The sequence below is a fragment of the Rhinolophus sinicus genome, linkage group LG04 (assembly GCF_036562045.2).
Source record: "Rhinolophus sinicus isolate RSC01 linkage group LG04, ASM3656204v1, whole genome shotgun sequence".
Lineage (NCBI taxonomy): Eukaryota > Metazoa > Chordata > Mammalia > Chiroptera > Rhinolophidae > Rhinolophus > Rhinolophus sinicus.
The window spans coordinates 56,164,405-56,184,772 of record NC_133754.1 but is presented as its reverse complement, the minus strand read 5'-3'; the positions used below and the strand labels follow the sequence as shown (position 1 = coordinate 56,184,772).

At 38.3% G+C, this 20,368-nt stretch overlaps 1 protein-coding gene across 10 annotated transcripts in view; it reads left to right on the top strand.

The window, feature by feature from the left end:
• The window catches only part of PSD3 (pleckstrin and Sec7 domain containing 3), a 427,571-nt gene that overhangs the window by 382,455 nt on the left and 24,748 nt on the right, over positions 1–20,368 (top strand). For all 10 annotated transcript variants that reach the window (XM_074329581.1, XM_019742071.2, XM_019742072.2 and 7 more), the window contains 3 exons: positions 3,408–3,565; positions 6,145–6,289; positions 17,201–17,344. In XM_074329581.1, coding sequence (XP_074185682.1) covers positions 3,408–3,565; positions 6,145–6,289; positions 17,201–17,344 — 447 coding nt within the window. The remainder of the gene's footprint in view (positions 1–3,407; positions 3,566–6,144; positions 6,290–17,200; positions 17,345–20,368) is intronic.

The window sequence follows — 20,368 nt, the reverse complement described above, 5'->3', positions numbered from 1 at the left end:
GTTAATGCGGACTGCTAACTCACTGTATATAAAGGAAAAGAGAGGTGACAGCTAGAGGAGAAAGGAATACTCAGGAAGGGACTACTATCTTACAAAGATAAGAGAGACCTTGAGCGTATTTACAGGCTGTGGGGAAGAAGCCAGTAGGTAAAGAATGATTTAAAATATAGAAGAAAAGTAGCCAATGATTTAAGATCCTAGGTAAGGTTGATGGAGGTTGATCTGAGAGCAGAGGAGTAGACTTGAGCAGGATTTCTCTGTTTCAGAAGGAAAAAAATAAAGGTGGTCATGAAGCACAGGTATTTATAGGGTATGTAAGCAGAAAGTTCCATATTTACAAGCTTGAGCTTATGAAATACAAGGTCAAGCTACATGCTAAAAAATTATTATTAGAAATTAACCACCTATCATTCGAGTGCTTACTATATGATGTGAAACATTAAGAGTTTAAAAAAACGATCTCATTTAATTTTGTCCTGTGACTCATTGAGAAAGGTATTATCACTAGTTTTCAATCAAAGAAAGTGAAGCTTAATGAGTTTAATTAACCTAAGGTCACAGAAACATTAAGAATCATATCGAACTAGTCATTTGAATCTAGAGGCTTCAACTTCTGGGCACCTGTGAGTTTGTGGTGCGTTAAGGGTTTTGAAGAGAATGGTGGACCTTTGGCAGGATGGAGCAGAGAGATTATCATGGACATGTAAAAAAGTTGTCATTTGGCACCGGGTGTAGCCGTAGCTGGAGACCATAAATCTGTGGTGGTACACGTCTGCACAACGGCGTTGATTATCTATAGCAGCAGTTGGCAGCCCAAGTGAATGATCATTTAAGGGAGAATTAGAGTGGGGAAATTTTTAGTTCCAAGCTGGATGGATGAAAATATTAAGGACTAGCCTAGCAGAAATTCCTGAGTTCTAAAGATAAAAAGAAACCCCTAAGAGCTTCCTAACAGAAAATACAAGAAAATGAAATAAGAACTATAGACTAGCTTTAGACTTTTGTGAAACTGGAAGGTAGAAACCAGTAAAATAGTATCTACAAACTAGTGAATAGAAAAAGAATGCAGCCAAGAGTTCTATACCCAGTTCTATACATGTCACAAGAGCAAATGGTATAAAATATAATGTAACAGAGAAATCAATAAACTTGAATACAAATACACACTCATCCCTCAGAGAATAAACTTTTTTTTGTATGCTTATGGAATATTAACAAAATTCAAAAATGTAGTTGGAAGACCTTAACAAATTAACCTTAACATAGTTTGAGGAAATAAAATAGACTTTACAGATCATATTCTTTGGTCACATGCCAATAAAATTAGAAATACATAATGACAAATAACTAAACCTTTAGGAACTTTAAATTTGAGAAACATTCTTTGACATGACTAGATCAAAGAAGAGAGCAAAAAATAAACTATAAACTGTCTAGAGAATAATAAAAACATGCTCTTCATTCTCAAACAATTGGTAATCTGTGCTCAGAGAAAAGATAGCCTTAAATCCTTAACTAAAGAAAATATGAAAATCAAAAGAACTAAGTAATCATCTTAAATTCAAACAAGAAGAAAAATGAACTAAAAGAAACTAGTGAGAGGAATTTCGATAAAAGTCCACGTCATGGAACCAGAGCATCAGAAATGGTGCCTACAAATTTCTAGTTTGATCTCTGTGCAAAGTCAAATATCAGATGTGTTAGAGATCGATGTGTATGGCAATGGAAGTAGCATGTAAATTCTCTGAAGGCAGTTTTGGCCCTGGTCATTTATCCCCACTCCCCGTTATTCACCGACCTCAGACTCCTATCTAGAACTAAGTGGTTAAGTTGAGTGGGTGGCCAGCTATGCAGGGTTCTGTTATAGCATAATCTAAAGACTGGAGGGGATTTTGTAGTCATGCTACCTCTGACTGATACTTCTACTACTCTAATATCACCTCCCCTGGAAGGGGATTTGTGAATCTTTGGAATGCTAAATTACTAATAAAAATCTCACTTAGAAAAGGCAAGACCCCAAAACATAACTAGATTATATTTTACGTATTAATAGTAATTATAGAACAGATACATGTAAATATATTGTATTTCATTTTAAGATTTCTTTTTGTTCTCCTTCTTTATTCATCATACCTCTCTAAAAAAGTTATTGTCAACAGCAGTGCTGTATTTTTGAGGCTTAATAAAATAGACTTGTTGCAATCTTAAAGTAGAAATTTCATCATTTTGTTATAAATGTAGGTAATCTTTATATTGCTATTGGTAGTTACTATGTATTTTAGAATTTCCTTTCCTTTGTATTTCTTAGGCACTGTCACTAGATTAACAGCTGCTGTTTATTTCTGACTCAGTTTGAATTGATGGCAATAGTACATTTAATTATTGCTTGATTTGTGGAGGGGAAGGAGAGGACGGGAGGAAGAGGTATGGGAGAGCATAATTTTAATTTTTAAAAAATTTATAAAACCAGACTGTGGTAATAGACAATGCCTTCCTTCCTTTAGGCTTTTATTACTAATTAGAAGGTGAGGAGTGTGTGTGTGTGTGTGTGCGCACGTGTGCTTACTCTTTACAAAAAATATACCAGTTTAGCATCTTGTCTGATACACATGGGAAGGGGGAAGAGGAGAACTTCAACACTAGAAAACATTTCCTATAACGGTTTATAATGTCTATTATATTTACATTGGTTTTGAGGCCTTTTTTATTCTAATAGACCCAGGAAAACTACTAGATATAATAATAATAACCAGCACCCATGAAAACTGCTAGATTTAACAATAATAATAATAACTGACAATAATAATAGAATATTTGTTTTTTATGTTTTTATTTTTTGTTTTTTTAATTTTATTGGGGAATATTAGGGAACAGTGTGTTTCTCCAGGGCCCATCAGCTCCAAGTCATTGTCCTTCAATCTTAGTTGTGGAGGGCGCAGCTCAGCTCCAAGTCCAGTTGCTGTTTTCAGTCTTTAGTTGCAGGGGGCGCAGCCCATCATCCCATGCAGGAATTGAACTGGCAACTTTGTTGTTGAGAGCTCGTGCTCTAACCAACTGAGCCATCCGGCACCCCTCCAGAAGCTCAGTGGCAGCTCGTTGTCCTTCAATCTAGTTGTGGAGGGCACAGCTCACTGGCTCATGCGGGAATCAAACCGTCAACCCTGTTGTTCAGAGGTCGCACTCTAACCAAATGAGCCATCCGGCTGCCCCTAAGCATACTTTTCAAATAAGAGCTTTTATGACATTTATGAAGTATCAAAGAGTTGGTTTTACTCACCATTCATTTCACTTTTTCTCATGCACTTTCATGAATTTTCTAAAGATTTTTCTCGTAATTTTAGGTTTTAAAAGGAGAAGGTGAAATCTGAACATGATCTTGTCTTTGTTTCCGTTGTTTGTGTCTATAGGATGAATATAAGCCGGAAAAGGCCCTGTCTGAAGAGGATTTGAAAAACGCTGTGAGTGTGCATCACGCGCTGGCGTCCAAGGCCACCGACTACGAGAAGAAACCGCATGTGCTTAAACTGAAAACCGCAGACTGGAGGGTCTTGCTCTTTCAGGCCCAGTATGTTTCGTTGCTTTGGTTCTTGTTTTTTCAGTTTGCACAGCACCACTTTATACTGAAAAAGAGGATCGAGACCTGCAGGGGAAATTTGTTGAGTTGGCACCAAGGTCATTAGCTGGTTGCATTAGAGAGACAACTGCCTAAGAATACTATAGAATGAGAAATATAAACCCTGGGTTCAAGTTTTTGGTTTACTGCAAATCAGCCCCGTGACTTTTATCCAGCCACTTACCATCTCTAGAACTTACTATCCTCATGAATAAAATACAAGGGTTTTATATACAAGTTCTATCACACAGTGAGTAAAATACACCTGGATTTGAATCACCGTTTCCTAGCTCTTTGTCCTAGTATGTAATTTAACCTCTGTGAACTTCAACTTGTCACTAGTGTAGATAATAATATTTACCTCATAGGGTTCTTGTTAGAATTAATCTAGATCATGTATAGAAAGTCCCTCATAGTGCCTAGCACATAGAAAAACTGTTTGATAATAAGTGTCGGTTTCCATTCATCCCCTCTTCTCTTGCTTTCTGAGCTCGAATAGTCTATGATTAAACCATAAGGCAGAGATAAAACCATATTATGGGCAAGGAAATAGGATGGATTACCAGCTTCATAAGGGTTCCCTGACAGCCTTCAGATTAGAAGCGGAACATTGCACACGGAGGATTCTGGGTTTGGTTAGAGAGAAACTAGATTTTCAGAATTGAGTCTCTAGAACAGGGTAATAGGAGCATGCGTGGCATGGGAGTTCTGGGCGGTGTTATTAATCACGGAATACCTTTAACAGCCTGAGCGTAACTTCAGAATCACTCTCAACACAACACTACCAATCAACCGCATTTGGCACTGGGGCTAAAATTTGACATCAAGAGAGTGAACACAAGTATCGGTGTGCTTGTCAGTCAAAGCAATGAAGGCCCCAAACAAGGCATAAGAACAAGAGCAGGCACTCTGGTGATTTGTGGATGTTGAACTTACGAGGGTATGAAATTGCTGACATCAGGTGAGGAGGAAGTCACAAGGAAATCCAAGTTCCACAGGATTTTTTTTAGTGTGGGAGTAAGACAGTTTTAACACTGCAAAGGGAGCCATAGCCCAATGTATAATTACAACTATTAGTCATAAAAGTCCTTCAAATTATTCTATTCCCCAACATTGTTGTTTAAAATCTAACATCCCGGATATAGCTATGGAGATTTCATCACTTCAGATAGAATTGATGCAGAGATCAGTCAATTGCAATAACAGAGTCAGGAAATCAGATTAGAGGGGCATAATGGAGTGCGTTGAGGAGACGGTACTAGTGTGGTGTCAGGTTGGTGTGGTTTCTCTTAGCGTAATCGGTAAAGGAAGTGATTTTAGACTGGCTGGCAGTTTGCCCATCTTCTGTTTACTGATTATGTACGTGGTGGATAATCTGTCCTTGTTCGCGGCTATTTCTACCCCTCACTGGTGAACTCACAAATATTTATTAAGTTCTGTCAGTGCTGGACTCTGCGAATACGTGACATCTAAGTTAAAAGCATGATAATGACGTCAAATGATCTCCACATCAGGTGGATTTTTTAGCATCCTATAGAGGTATACTTCACATACCACTTAATTTCACCTGCTTTGAGTGTGCAATTCAGTGATCTTTAGCAAATTTACAGAATTGTGCAACCATTACCACAATTCACTTTTGGAACACTGCCATCACCCCAAAGGGATCCCTCGTGCGCATTTTGCAGTCACCCCCATTTTCATCCCCAACCCCAGAAACCACTGGTCTCCTTTCTGTCTCTATAGTATTGCCTTTTGTGGACTTTTCATATAAGTGGAATCACACAGCAGGTGGTCTTTTGTGTCTGGCTTCTTTCACTTAGCGTTCATCCATGTTGTAGTATGTGTCAGTACATCGCACTTTATTGCTCAGTAGTATTTCAACTGTATGGAAATGTGCCACATTTTGTTTCTTCATTCACTAGTTGGTGGACATTTGGATTGTTTTCCCTTATTGACTCTTACAAAGAATACTACTCTGAACATTCACATGCAAATCTTTTTGTGCCTTTCTTTCTATTAGGTATCTAGCTAGCAGTAGAATTACTGGGTTGTATAATAAATTTATAGTTAACTTTTTAAGAAACTGTCAGAACTGCTTTCCAAAGTGGGTATACCCTTTTACACTGCATGCTGTCTGTCAATGTATCCCTCATTTGGATTTTAAAATCAAATTATGTGATTGGAAGAGATGAGTTAATTTTTAATTATTTTTTTACTTAGCCTCATATCAAACAGAAAGCAGGGCGTTAATAAATATTTACTTTCAAGTGATTTTGATTTTTTCCCCCCTTCTGCCTCCTTGAGGGATAATCACAGCCTTACACCATGATGAGCATACATTCCAGGGCCTTTCATTACCGTGGTGATTGCTGTTGGAAATGTTACATCTCCAGTGAAGTTTTGTCAGGGGTTAATTGTACCAAGAAGAATAAATGATTTTATGTGCCATCCACAGTCAGTAATGAGAAATGGGCAAGGTGTTGATGCACTTAGAAATACCCTAACATAAATATGTCTGTTTCCCACAGGAGTCCGGAGGAAATGCAAGGGTGGATAAACAAAATCAACTGTGTCGCAGCTGTATTTTCTGCACCACCATTTCCAGCAGCCATTGGGTCTCAGAAGAAGTTTAGTCGCCCACTTCTGCCTGCCACTACAACAAAATTGTCTCAGGTGAGTCATTTTGCTAGTGCTTTGAACTTGGAGAAAAGCACTTCGTAAAATAATCTTATTAATATTTGTATTTGAATAATGCTCCGTATCTTGGGGGCAAGGATGAGACTTTGCCCTGGAAGGGCACGTTGTATAAACAGGGCAAAATGCAGCGTACTGGGTTTTACAGTTCTTATAGGAAGCTGACACGATTGAGTCAAGGTTGGTAGGACACATACTTTCAATAGTACTACTCAAGTAGTCATACAGCCCTGTTTTTTGTTTTTGTTTTTACTAACAGCTCATATTTTTTAAATGACTGGCTAATAATGTTAGACATCCTGCTTTGAAACAAGCTTTTTATTTATTCTTTATTTTATTTTATTGCGCTTTTCCCATATCCTAGGCTGTATTTGATACTAAATATATAAAAGCATTTTCCCATATCCCAGGCTGTATTTGATATTAAATATATAAAAACATTCCCAGGGACCCACTATTCACAATACCCTGGGGCAGAGCCTTCCCTACCCCTCAGGGAGAGGAAAGTGGACTGTGTGGGCTTTCCAGCTAATCAGGACAAAGTACGTGAGAACTCTTTTCTAAATATGTTCACATAAGCTTGTCTCCTGTTGTCAGATTGCTCTCTCTAAAGATCATATTTTATTGTGTCCCTCTCCTACTTAAACTGCTCTTCTCAGGACGTTCCCTACAAGCCAGTTTTGCCGATTTCACACCTGTCTGCAGCACCCTATTACCATTGACTAGTTAGGGATTTTGGAAGCTACTTTGATGTCTTTGCGAATTTCTTGTTGGTACAATAATAGGAATAGTTTCATCTGGCACTTGATATTAACTGGCTCCTCTACATCTGATATCATGATTATCATTCACACATTTATTTAATAAATATGTATTATGTGCCTGCAATGCTTCAGAGACAATTTTAGGCCCTCGAGATAGAAAAGCAAATGAAACCCAGATGCTCTCTGGGATTGGATTGGCAAATACAAGCTAATAATTGTAATACAGCATCATTAGAGATGCAGGAAGTATAAGTCCAGAGTGCTACGGGGGTACAAGAAAGGGACCTCTTACCTAGCCTTGGAGGTGGAGGAGGAAGTGTGGTATCTAATACGAAGCTGAAAGGATGAACAGCAGTCAGGTGTGGTATGGGAAGACAGAATGATCCAGCAGAGGATAAAAAAGACCCGGGGGAAAAAGGACTGGGATGCAGGAACCACGCATAAGTTATCAAATATGACTTGAGCACAAAGTGTTAAGAAAAGGCAAGAAACATTCCTCTGGAGGTAAGCAAAGGCCAAATGATGAAAGGTCTGGTTTGTCGTGTGTAGAATTTTGGATGCTTCACTGGTTCCCCAGCATCCTTAGGATAATAATTTAAGCAAAAAAGTAATGTGATCCAATTTGTGCTTTAAAATTGTTCTTATTACAATATGGAAAAAGTATTAGAGGAGGAAACTCTCTAATACTAGGAGGAAAAAAAACAAATGAACAACTAGAGGCAAAAAAACACCTTCAAAGGTTGGGTTTTGTTCTATTAATCTCACTAGGGATTTTCCGATTGTTATTTTTCAATAGGTACATCTTTCTCACAATCACTCATATAAAAGATTCAGAAGAAAATGTGAGTTGACGTTAAGGAGGAACATTAATAAGCACAGAGCAACCTAAGTTTTTCCTTGTTCTTTCCTCACTATAAAATCTATATTTCTATTTACTTTCTACTTTAAAAAATGTACTACTGTCCTATTTATGTGTAGGCTATATATTAGTAAGTTGTTTGTACATGAAAATGAATGTGTTCATCTATTTGTGTATTTTTATCATGAAACCAAGCAAGCAAGCACCTTTACCAAGGCAGAATCTCTTATTTAAACAAATGTCTTAAACTGGAACTAAAAATAGAATGCCTAAACTTTTCAATGTATTTCCTCATTTTGAACATAAATCCACAGAAATGCAAAGTAATACATATGTAATTAGATCAAAATGATGGATTCACGATTTTAAGTAAGAAAGCCATAACCAAAAAGAAGAAGTGTCGTCTTGTGTTACATAAGACAAGATGACCAAGCCCTTTCAGGAATTTAATTTCTTTGTAAAAGAATATGATGATTTCCTTCCCCACAAATAAATCACCAAATCTTTGTGGACCTCAGTTTTCCATCTGGAAAATGAGATCATTCTAGAATATTTTTAAGGTTCTTCCTATCACTAGCTCGTGTGTGTGTGTGTGTGTGTGTGAGTTGCCCAGGTCATCATGTTTGTTTACTAAAAGTGAAACACATGTCTTACCTTTGAGAGTAAAAGGACAATATAGAAACAACTATGTAAAACCAAGTATGTGATAAAGAACAGGTTAGAAAGAGGGAGAGAAGAGGTAGTTTGCACATAGCCTGATGCAGGTAGTTGGGGAACCCTCCACTTCAAATAGAGACTCTTGGAGGACATCTTTGCTGCAGTCATAGTTCTCCTTCAGTGACTCCTGGAATGTGTCCGAATGTGCCCACGAGTTCTCCAGTACCTGGAAGACTGGTCGTCCTCTCCTGTAGCCCCGGCGTTCTCTACCTCGGCACTACTGACAGTTTGGCCTGGATGGTTCTTTGTTGTGGACGGCTGCCCTATAAAGTGTAGGGTGTTTGGCAATATCCCCAGTATTTCCCCCCGAGTTGTGACAACCAAAAATGTCTTCAGACCTTGCCAAATGTCCTTTGGTGTCAGAATCCACCCCCCTGTTGCTGAGAACCACTGCTGTAGCCCAGCCATCTTTCCTTTCTCCATACACCCACAGCCTGGCTATGACTCCCCTAAATGCCAGAACCACTTGGATAATTTCGATTTACAAAGTACATGTATAACATCGTGAGTGCCCTGCTGGAAAAAATAAATTAAACATTGTTAGGAAAAATCTAAACACTCAATTAAAATATTGTTTGGTGCTTTTAAAGACACACTGTGCATCAATCACCCTGTCGTTTGCAAGCTTTTCTTTAATTTATTCTTGTCTTCTATCCAAAACATATTAGCCTTCATTATTAAAATCGATTATTGTCAGTGCAGCGTGGTTGTTTCTGAACAACGCTGCTGTGTAGGAGGAGTCGCCTTCTTCACTTGTTTTTCACGGCAGTGTTGCCAGAGCATGTTTTTCTTCTTCTGTTGGGGGTGGAAGCCTAGTTTGAACATTTAAGTTTTGTTTCTCCTTCTGGTATAGCACTGTAGACTTCAGATTTCCTCCAGGATCTGTTCAGGACCTTTTCTATTCATCAGAACGCTCATTTTCAAACTCCAGTGTGCACAGGAATTATCTAGGGGCTTCTTTACAATTCACATTTCCCAGCCTGCCGAGCTTGATCAGGTCTGCATGAGGGGCCCAGGAATGCGTGCGCTTCTGAGACCTGTAGGCAGCGCAGGTCCTACTTAGAAACACTGCACTATTGTAATCCCTACCTCCTTCTCACTGCTTCTCGGGAGACCTATACCTCATGAACCTACCCTTTCCTGATACCTAGTCCTGTTTTCTTCTGTGAAATCCAGCCATTCTCCTAGAAAAGTTTGTGTCAATGGATGATCAGGAACTGCTAACTTTTGAGGGCCAGGCCTAGTGAGGAACACTGATCTGAGACAAAGGAAAGCCCTGTGCTTGCCTCTCTCCCCTCATTTTATCCTGTGCTTTGACCCCAGAACCGTCGTGCTAAGGACCAGGTGAGTGAAGCAGTGTTGGTTCCCAAACTGGCCCCTTTACATGGACTGAAAAAAGAGGCAGGCCACTCCAGATTGGTAGGTGGCAGTTTTAATAAGCAGGGGAACTTACTAGGCTTGTCTCGGGCACTGTGAGAAGAATAGATCTCTGCACCTGCCCGCCAGAATCTTAGAAGTTTATGTAGAGGCCTTAACTAGGTTCAGTCACATGTAACGTCAGGTGGTCTCAACAACACCTTACTCTCAAGGCTGTGTCCTTGGGGCAGCTTCTAGCTAAGAATAAGCAAGTAGAATGCACAGTCCAAGGACGGGAGGTGGTGAGGGGCCTCCAGTTGCCCGGGTCCAGCTCGAGGGTCACCCAGAGCTCATATCCTCTTGATGACCTCCTCCAGCAGGCAGGCATTCAGTGGGATTTCAGAGGAGGGAGTCAGTCTTGTAGTTGTTTCCCTCACTGGCCAGAATCCCACCCTTCCCATCCCACTTAATTTCATACTTTCAGTCACAAATCTGTCACTTCTACTTCTTAAATATCTTTCATATCCTACCCACATCCCTTAATTCAGACTTTTGTCATCTTTCACCTAGATCTTTGGTCTCCTAACTTTTTGATCATTCATCTTATCAATACTGAATATTTGAGCAGATATCCTCCGATATATGTATATCTTTTTAGAAAATATATTACATGTCCTACTACCAATACAACATGAAAAACCGCTAAACATTGTTAGTCATTAAGGAACTCAAAACCATTAGGATGGCTGTAATTTTTAAGCAGTTCTTTATTTAAAAAGGAAAATAATGTGTTGGATATGGAGAAATTAGAACTCTCATACATTGCTGTTGGGAATGTAAAGTGACACAGCTACTCTAGAAAACAGTTTAGTGGTTCCTCAAATGACTAAACATAATAAGAGTTAACATGTGACCCAGAAATTCTACTCCCACTTAGATATCAAGGGAATGAAAACATATACTCACACAAAAACTTTTACATAAGTGTTCATAGCAGCATTACTCATAATAGCCAAAGGTGGAAATTGCCATCAGCTGCTAAGTGGATGAATAAAATGTGATATATGCATACGGTGGGATGTCATTCAGCCATAAAGAGTGAAGTACTGGAACATACTCTGCAGTGCAGATGAACCTTGAAAACATTACGCTAAGTGAATGAAGCCGATCATAAAAGAAACATAATGTATGATTCTGTTCCAAAAGAGTCTCTTCTAGGGGAACTAAAATGTCATAACATTAAATCAAGGTGATAGTTGCACAACCCTAAGAATATACTAGAAAACACTGATTTGTACACTTTAAACGGGTGAACTTTATGGTATGTGAATTTTATCCAATGCTGACTTTAAAGTTCTTCCCAAAGGATTATCTTGCCTACGATGCACACACCCCACTTTGGAAAACTCTGGCAGACTGTTTGTATAACCACTCACAATGTCTTCCTCTGATATTGCTTCTCTCCAAACCATCCTTCGCAGTTCAGACTAAAATATGATTCAGATTATGTCACTTAATCTTAACTGGCTCATTTTTGCCAACAAGATGCAGCCCAAACTCTCTGTCATGGCCTTACATGGTGACTACGCTTTTCCAGAATACACTTCATATTCATTTCTTAGAGGTCTGTATTTAACATATATTAAGTACTTAGTAAAACAAGTAATTAAATCATATTGAAGTTATTATGCTGAAGTTCAATAAACACTGCTTAATTTAAGGTATTTAAAACTATTTTAACATGAAATGATGAAACAAAATCTTTCCAATACTTAAGGCAATAGCACCCCCTCAAACTGACTCAAAGGCATATGTTCTTTATTCTAAATCCAAAATTTAGAGGGTTTGATAAGGCTGCAATGCTTTGCAATTTCACTTGTAAATTGTCTATCAGATTCCTAGAAATGTCATTACTGTCTGAATCATCTACTTTAAAACAGGACAAAGGAAACAAGGTGAGCCCTACCCTCTTTACCTTCCTTTTTTTTCAATACTTCTGTTTACTGAAGGACTTCTGTACCCGGTGTGTGGGCATTATAAAAACAGCTAAGACAATGATCTTGGCTCTCAGCTAATGAGAGCTTAAGGTATGTGTTAATGTTCGGCAGGTGATATCTGTAAGCTGAAAACTCTGCTGCGTACTGTCTTCTCTGTTCAGCACTGCCTTAGATACTGAGAGAAGGATTTGAGAATTTGAGAAAAATAACCCTTTTCTGCCGTCAAAGAGCTTGTAATCGGTAAAGGAGATAAAATTCACACATAAATCAGAGTGTATTTTGCGATGAGCGTGTGCTGTAGACGTTTGAGTGTTATAGTGATGCAGAAGAGGTAGGGGTTGTGAGAGCTGGAATAGCACTGGTTTTGAGTGGAATTTGAAGAAGGGACCTGCCTATTTGAGAGCCATGGGAGAGAAAGCATGTTAGGACCCATGGAGTTTACAAGAATTTTGAAAGCCTGAGGTCAGCATTGATACATTAAGAAGCAACGTTTTGAAGCTTGTTTTCAGCAGCCCTGTGCATTTAAGAAGGTTGTTCCAAGGCAAGTTTATGACTGGGAGTTGGGAGGAGGGGGCCGCTGTCCCACTATCCTTACCTCTGTGGCCTTGAGCAAATAGTTGAACTTTCTAGCTCTCCATTGCCTCTAAGGAAGAGGTTAGAAGGGGCGATGACCAGATTCTTTTTCACCTTAGAATTCCTAGGATTCCATATTCCACTATTGGGAGGGGCAAAAAACAAAAAGATTGATTGATGGGGAAGAGGTTAGAGGAGGCAATGGCTAGATTGTCTTTCACCTTAGAACACCTAGGACTCTAGTAGGTGTTCCGTGAGCGTTGTGGATGGGTGACCTTTCTCCTCACCTGCTCTTTCTGCCATCTCTCTCTTCCTCACTATTCCTCCTTTCCTCTTACAATGTGCGTTTCTATATTGTCGTTCCCTTTTATTTTCCACAGCTTTTCTTTCATCCTTTTCTCCAGGAGAAGTAATAAGTCAGACTTATGCTTGGTTTGAAAGGATAAAGAGCTGATTTCTGGGCCTCGCTAGTGGCTGCGCCATCGGGCCGTGCTTCAGAATGAAGGCTCTGCCTCATCCCTTGACGCACTTGGAGACCTTGAACAGCCAGTTGTCTGGTTCCATTGCCTCCTCAGTTGGAAATACCTCATAGAGATGAAATTCGAGTTCAGTATGTTAAAACAAAATACAAAATTTTCCTCAAAGCACTAGATGAGTAGGAAAAAAACGTAAATCTTAGGTGATATCATCTGAAACTTGCCTTTAAACAAAGTTTCATTGTATGTATTATCAAAGGTTTTACCAGCTTACATCTGTTGACATGTAACCAAAGTAATCTCTCTTGCATCTAGTATTTTAATGCCACTCCTTAAGTTCTCACTATCTACCTTAAAACAGTTTCAATCATTACATGCCGTTTCCTCTCTCTGTTCCCTTTCTTTACACTTTGTCAGATGTATCTCTCTGCCTTCTCTGAAATCCATTTTGTTAGCATTTTCTCATAAGAACAATATATTTGTTCCCCCAATGAATTATAAGAGCAAAGACAAGGGGAGAAAAACGGCAGAGTTTCTACTTCGCCTCCCTTCATCATGTCTATTATAAACTTAATTGTCCTGAGTCTGAGAATGCAATATGTCGCCGTGGCTGCTGCATTTGTCCTTCTCCGTTGTTTTCCATTGGTTTTTGTCAGGAATCTGTGTATCTTCTTTAATGTGGGATTCTAGCATTGGAATAATTTGCCTGGTCTATGTATCTTATGTCCATAAGAGCTACGTGGTATTTTTATTTCACTGATCAGAATGGACAGATTAAGAAATGTGGTTTTTAAATGCTTTTATTTTGAGATTTCGTCCTTGATTCTTGCTGAAGGCAGTGGAGTAGGAGTAAAGCATTGCACATTGAATTTCAACATTACTTTCACAAGTTTCTTCATAAAAATATAGACGAAGTGACTAACCCTTTATGCTGTTATCGGAAGAGTCAGGTTTATAAACAATGAATAAACCCTAGTAAACCCAGATTTTGGTAGAAAAGTGACGAATATGCTTTGCATATGACCAGGTTCTTGGTCCAATATATCCTGGAATATAGTCCTCATTAAAATACATAAGTAGAAATTGAGATTTATTCAACAAGAAAGGACATTTGAAATTCAAAATTGAGAAGCCTAGATCTAAAGCTTTTTTAAAGAATCAAATATCTAAAAGAATATCTACACAGAGACAAAGTCCAAAACTACAGAGAATTTTAGAAATTCTTTTGCCAAATTATCTAAAATCTTATTTTTTAAAAAGTTAGTTTATGGATTCTAATCATTTTATTAACCAAAAAAGAACAGAATTCATTTTCTTAAAATACACTATAAATCACTGTACAAATCTGGACCCAAGAGAAAAGTAGGTCTAATATTTCAACAGCCAGTTCACAGAAGAAGAAATCCAGTAAGCATATGAAAAAAATTGTTCATCTTCACTGGAATCAGGAAAATGTAAATTCAAAATATAGTGGCTAATCATTTCATACCCATGAAATTAGCAAAAATTTGCAAGTATGATATCAAATTTTGGCAAGGATATAGAATAATGGGAACTTTCTAGACTACTATGGAAATGTAAACTGGTGGAAACACTTTGGAACACAGTTTAGAGTCTAATCTTAAAGATGTGCATATTCTAAAACCCAGAAATTCTTCTTAGTGATTATCCTGGAGGAACATTCCTCTTAGTGATTATCCTGCAGGAAAAGTCTTGCTCATACACAGTAGGCAACATATTCGATGTAGTTAGTGGCCTTTATAATAGCCCAAAGAAACCTGAAAACAACCTAAATATCCCTCAGTGAAATTGTAGTATGTCCTACAATGGAATATTATATGGTGGTTAACAGGAAGGAACTAGAGCATGTATGTGAATAAATTTTAAAAACATGTGAAAAAACAAGTTAACACAAGGAAGGTTATGAAGTATAAAAATCTACCGAACATACTCTCTATTTTTATGGATACATGCATTTGATAGGAATAGCATAGAAAAAAAATAAGACAAGTAAATAAATACATAAATATAGGGAGTTTCAACTTATTTTATTTCTTAAACTGGGTGTTAGATACATAAGTATTTTTTATATATCATTCAATATGACATTTTCTTATATCTGAAACATTTTGTTAAACGAAAAATACACATCATTTTTTTTGAAGTGGTCTAGTTACCAAATAACTTTTGTCAAAATTCTATTAAATAATGTACATGTTGCAGTAAATATACAAAAGAAAATTACTTTGAAAGAAAAAAAGCTATGAATGTGTTCTTTTTATTCAGCTCTGGCTGCCACAGCAAAATACCACAGACTAGGAGACTTAAGTGACAGAAATTTTTTTGTCACAGTTCTGGAGATGGGCCTTTCCAGATCAAGGTGCCAACAGGGTTGGGGCCTGGTAAGGGCTCTCCCCTTGGTTTTCAGGTGGCCCCCTTTTTTCTGTGTCCACATGGCCTTTCTTCCATGTTTGCCCTCGGAGAGAGAGTGTGCTCTCTTGCGTCTCTTCTTACGAGGCCCCAAATCCTGTCGGATAGCGCTGTAGTCTTATGACCTCATTTAACGGTAATTACTTCCTTACAAGTCCATCTACAAATATAGCCATATTGGGCTTTAACATAGGAATTTTCAGTCAATAATATAGTTGACTGTCTCCTTGGAGAAAGAAATAGAAAGATGAATGAGTAGTTGTAAATAAAAGCTACCTGAAGCATTTCTCATTTGTGTTCAGTATTATCAGCGTACAAATGACAGGTTTGGAGATGTAGACTCCTTTCTAAAATCTCAAAAGATGTTTCTTTTTCACTCCTCTATACTTTTCTGGGACATCTTTAGGAGTTTTGTTTTGTTTTACTTAGTTGGTATCTTTAAAAAATGAGTCTTGTCATCTTTAATTCACTCCTGTTACCTCTCTCATTCATTTTCCCATTCATGTACTCTGGTTTTTAAAAATGTTTCTTTGTTCTCTTCTATTGTGATGGCTTTAGACTTGGACTTTTTTCTCCCTTGTTTAGTTTTTTAAAAGATGTGTGTTATATAACAAATCCCTAAGCTATTTGAGTTTTATAATTTCTGAATACCTTTTTTTTTATTTATTTAGAGTGATAGTATATCATCTTACTTAATATTTATAATTACTCACTTCTGGTAGTTTTTCTAATTATTCCCCTCACTCTCCAAAACAGTGTTTATATTTTGAAATTATGTTGGTATTATACAAAATGTATTTACCACCTTGTTTAATCAGTTCTTCTTCATTTGCTTTCATCCATTTGTTATATGTGAAATTTGCACTCAACAAGAATTTGGATAATTACATGTAAAAGAGGAATAGTAAGCAAAGCAGTCATACAGTTTTAGGAAGGCAAGAGAATTCCAGTCTCTTTGTTTCATTTTTTAAATGCTGCCAGTGTTAGATAGTGTCTGTTGTTAGGTAGTTTATTGCTAAGGTGATATAAATGGTGCCTCTAGAATGGAAATTCTTTGACATAGGATCTGCCGTGGTGCATTGGCACATGGTTCCTGTAGTAGCACTGTTCAGGCAGTAATTCTTCTCTAGGTACATTTTAATTGAAAAACTGCTTTGGATCAGTAAAGTTGAAGGAAGTCAGAACCGCTGCTACTTTGGAGGAATAAAGGATAGCTTGCTGCATTTTTCAGAATATCATCTGATAGCTTTCAGAGAATTATTTCTTAGTGGAATTGCTTGTCTCATAAGGGAAAAAATATATATGTAGGCTCTTCAGTCATTATACCAGAGAGAGAAACTAGCAACATTTCTGAGTGGCCATGAAATGGAGAAGCCAAATTGTGTGGCACTCAGGATAGGGGCTTCACTGTTAGCGGGTGCCTTGCCTGTTGGAGTACCTTAGGAGGCCTGGTCTCAGCTCCGCTACAGTTACACCTGATAAAGGGCTCTGAAAGCGTTTGGTTTTGTGACAGGGCCGTTAGAGAGGCCAGACTTGGTAGCCATTTTGCAACAGTACCTGTGAACACAAGCCTGAGAAAGTTGGTAGGACGTGGCAGCAGAGGCACACAGGACTGTTTCGAGGAATAAAAGTCATTCCTCATAAGGGATTTTTGAAAGTGCTCTACAATTTCTTATTGATTTATTTTCAGACATTAAATGGCTTACTGTTTCCTGCAGGAGGAACAGCTGAAGTCTCACGAAAGCAAGCTGAAGCAGATCACCACTGAGCTGGCTGAGCATCGCTCGTATCCCCCGGACAAGAAGGTGAAAGCCAAGGAAGTGGATGAATACAAACTGAAAGATCATTACCTGGAGTTCGAGGTAAGTTGAACCTCAGTGTCATCAAAGCCTATGCTGGAGTTAGTTTATGATTTTTCCATGAGGCAGGTGTTTGTTTGTTTGTTTGTTTACTATAAGTGTAGGCAGTGTGCCTTGCCCCTGGCTCTAACTTGGGAGCTCTGGGAATGGTCTAGGTCATGGTGGCTATGTTTAGGAGTCCGTTTAAGCATCAAACAAACATCAAAGAATAGCTGTCAGTTTATGTGCTCAAAAGCAAATAGCCTGCCTGTGGAATACCGTGTGCCTGCTGTGAGGGAAAAAAACAGTAGATGGACATGCCAGGGTGGGCAGCTGCTTTCTACGTTTCTGCGTCTCTTTCAGCAGAGTTTGAGTCCAGAAAAAAAAAAAAAGAGTGGAGAAAATGAGATAGAGGGTGACATGAAGCATCAGCTTTTCCTTGCACATTCTTGCTGTTAGACAACACCCAGTGCGCGTCTCCTCTTGCCACTTAAAGCCCTTCAGAAGGAGAATGCTAAGTCGTGGCAATTCATATATAGCAAGTGTGGTTATTAAAAAGAATGGGGGGCGGTGTCTGTAAACTCTGGAATGGTGGGAAATTTAAAAGAAGGCTAAAAGCAGTGTATATAGTAAATGTTAATCTTCGGGGAAATTTTCTCCCAAATGAAAGTGTCAGGGGGATCCAGGGTCCTCTGACTCTCCTCCTTCAGTTGCCACTTTACAACAATAAAGTGTCTTTCTTCCCCACAGAATTTTTTTTTTTCCTGTGGGGTGTTCTGAATCCATCTTTAGCATTAGTCTGTTTTCCTTCCCGTCAATCATCCCTTCATTCCTGTCTTATCATCCTGTTTCCTCCTCAGGCTTGAAACTTAGAATCCTTAGAGCACCCTTCCCTTGGCCCTGGCAACCCCCCAAGATCTAATCAGGAGCCAGGTCGGGGCACTCTACTCTGCAGCGTCTCACACCCATCACTACCCTCCCGTTGCTTTTATACGTCCTCTGCTCACGTCCTGGGTTTTTCATCTCTCACTTGAACCTGGTGGTTGCCTCCTGTCTCTCTTCAGTTCATCCTACATACTTCTGACAATCAGTTTTCTAAGGCTCAATCCAGGTTACGGCACTCCTCTGTTCAAAGAGCTGCCCTTAATTTTCCCCTACACCTCCCCTCATAATTTACCTTCTGAATAAAGTCCCGATCCTTTTTGTTTTTAATTTATTTTTCAATTACAGTTGACATACAATTTCAGGTGTACACCATAGTGATTAAACATTTATGTACCTTATGAAGTGATCAACTCGATAAGTCTAGTACCCACTTGGCACCATACATAATTCTTACAATACTGAATATGTTCTCTATGCTGCACTTTAGTAACACCCCCCGTGACTGTATAACTGGCAATTTGTACTTATTAATCTCTTTCACCTTTTCCACCTATCTCCCTGATGCCTCCCTCCCATCTGGCAACCATCAGTTCTCTGTATCTATGAGATGTTTCCGTTTTGGTTCATTTATTTTGCTTTTTAGATTCCACATATTAGTAAAATCATACAGTATTTATCTTGGTCTGACTTAATTTAACTTAGCACAATACCCTCTATGTCCATCCATGTTGTTGCAAATGGCAAGATTTCATTCCTTTATATGGCCAAGTAATATTCCATTGTACATACCGTATTTTGCTGTGTGTAATGCACACTTTTTTTGCCCAAATTTGTGAAGGAAAAATAAGGATGCGCATTAGACATGGGTAGTACTAATTCCATACCTATGCAGATGTTTTTAATTCTTTATGCTTATGAGTTAAAAGTGTAACTGTAGAAATCAATAATGATATCGTATGCAAAATAATACCCTAGAATACGATAATCAGTTTTGTTGAACTTACAACGACGAGTTCTTGACCTTCTATGATGCGTAAATATTGTAAATGTGTTACCGGTACATAACATTTCTTGAACCTTGTATCTATTCTTGTGTTTTGTAATTATTTGTTACATAAAATTCTTGTACCATAATACGTTAAAAAATAAATGCTAAAATTCATTTATAATACAAAAAACAAGTACCTCAATATAAACAAGTAAAAATTTGAATTAAAAAATTAAAACGAAAGATTTTCTTTCTCTGAAAGTTTGGGCCAAAAACGTAAGTGAGCTTATACATGGCACAATATGGTATGTGCCATATCTTTTTTGTTCAGTCGCCTATCACTGAACACCTAGGTTGCTTCCATGGCTATTATAAATAACGCTGCAGTGAACATAGGGGTGCATATATCTTTTCTAATTAATGTTTCTCATTTCTCCAGATAAATACCCAGAAGGGAATTTTTGGGTCATATGGTAGATCTATTTTTAATTTTTTGAGGAACTTCCATGCTGTTTTCCATAGTGGCTGCACCAATTTGCAGTCCCACGAACAGTGCACAAGGGTTCCCTTTTCTCCACATCCTCAACAACACTGTTGGTTGATTTCAAAGTCCCAATCTTTATTCTGAGAGGATTTGGGTTCCTTCTGTCTTTCCACAACATCGGTTTTTCCACAACCTTGTACAAGTGTATGTCGTCACATTCTGCCCACTCTCCACTCTCCACACTTTTATGCCTTTGTTTATCACTTTTTTCTGCCCCAAATGCTCTTCCTCTTGTCTTCATTTCTGAAAGTCTGTTTATCTTTCAAGATGCAGCCCAAATCCCTCCTGTGAAAAGCCTGCTGTAAACCTACTAGTTGGGTTTACTCTGCAACGATCCTTGCCACATTTGACTTAAGGTTAAAGTTGTTTCACTTTGTCATCTATCTATCTATGGTGGATTCCATATCACCTCTCCCTGCCCAAGACTATGAGCCTTTGGAGCGTAGGAACCTCAAGTTCCTTTCTAATCTTTGCTCTATGCTTGCTTATTGAATTGGACAGGATTTATGGAAATTTTAAAAAGTCTCCTCCTGAGTTATAAAATTTTTGTTACAAAATGTGGCATTTGATCTATTGCAGATCCATGTACTAATTTTCTTTGTGGTAAAACAAAGTCCTTGTTCTGGGCTGA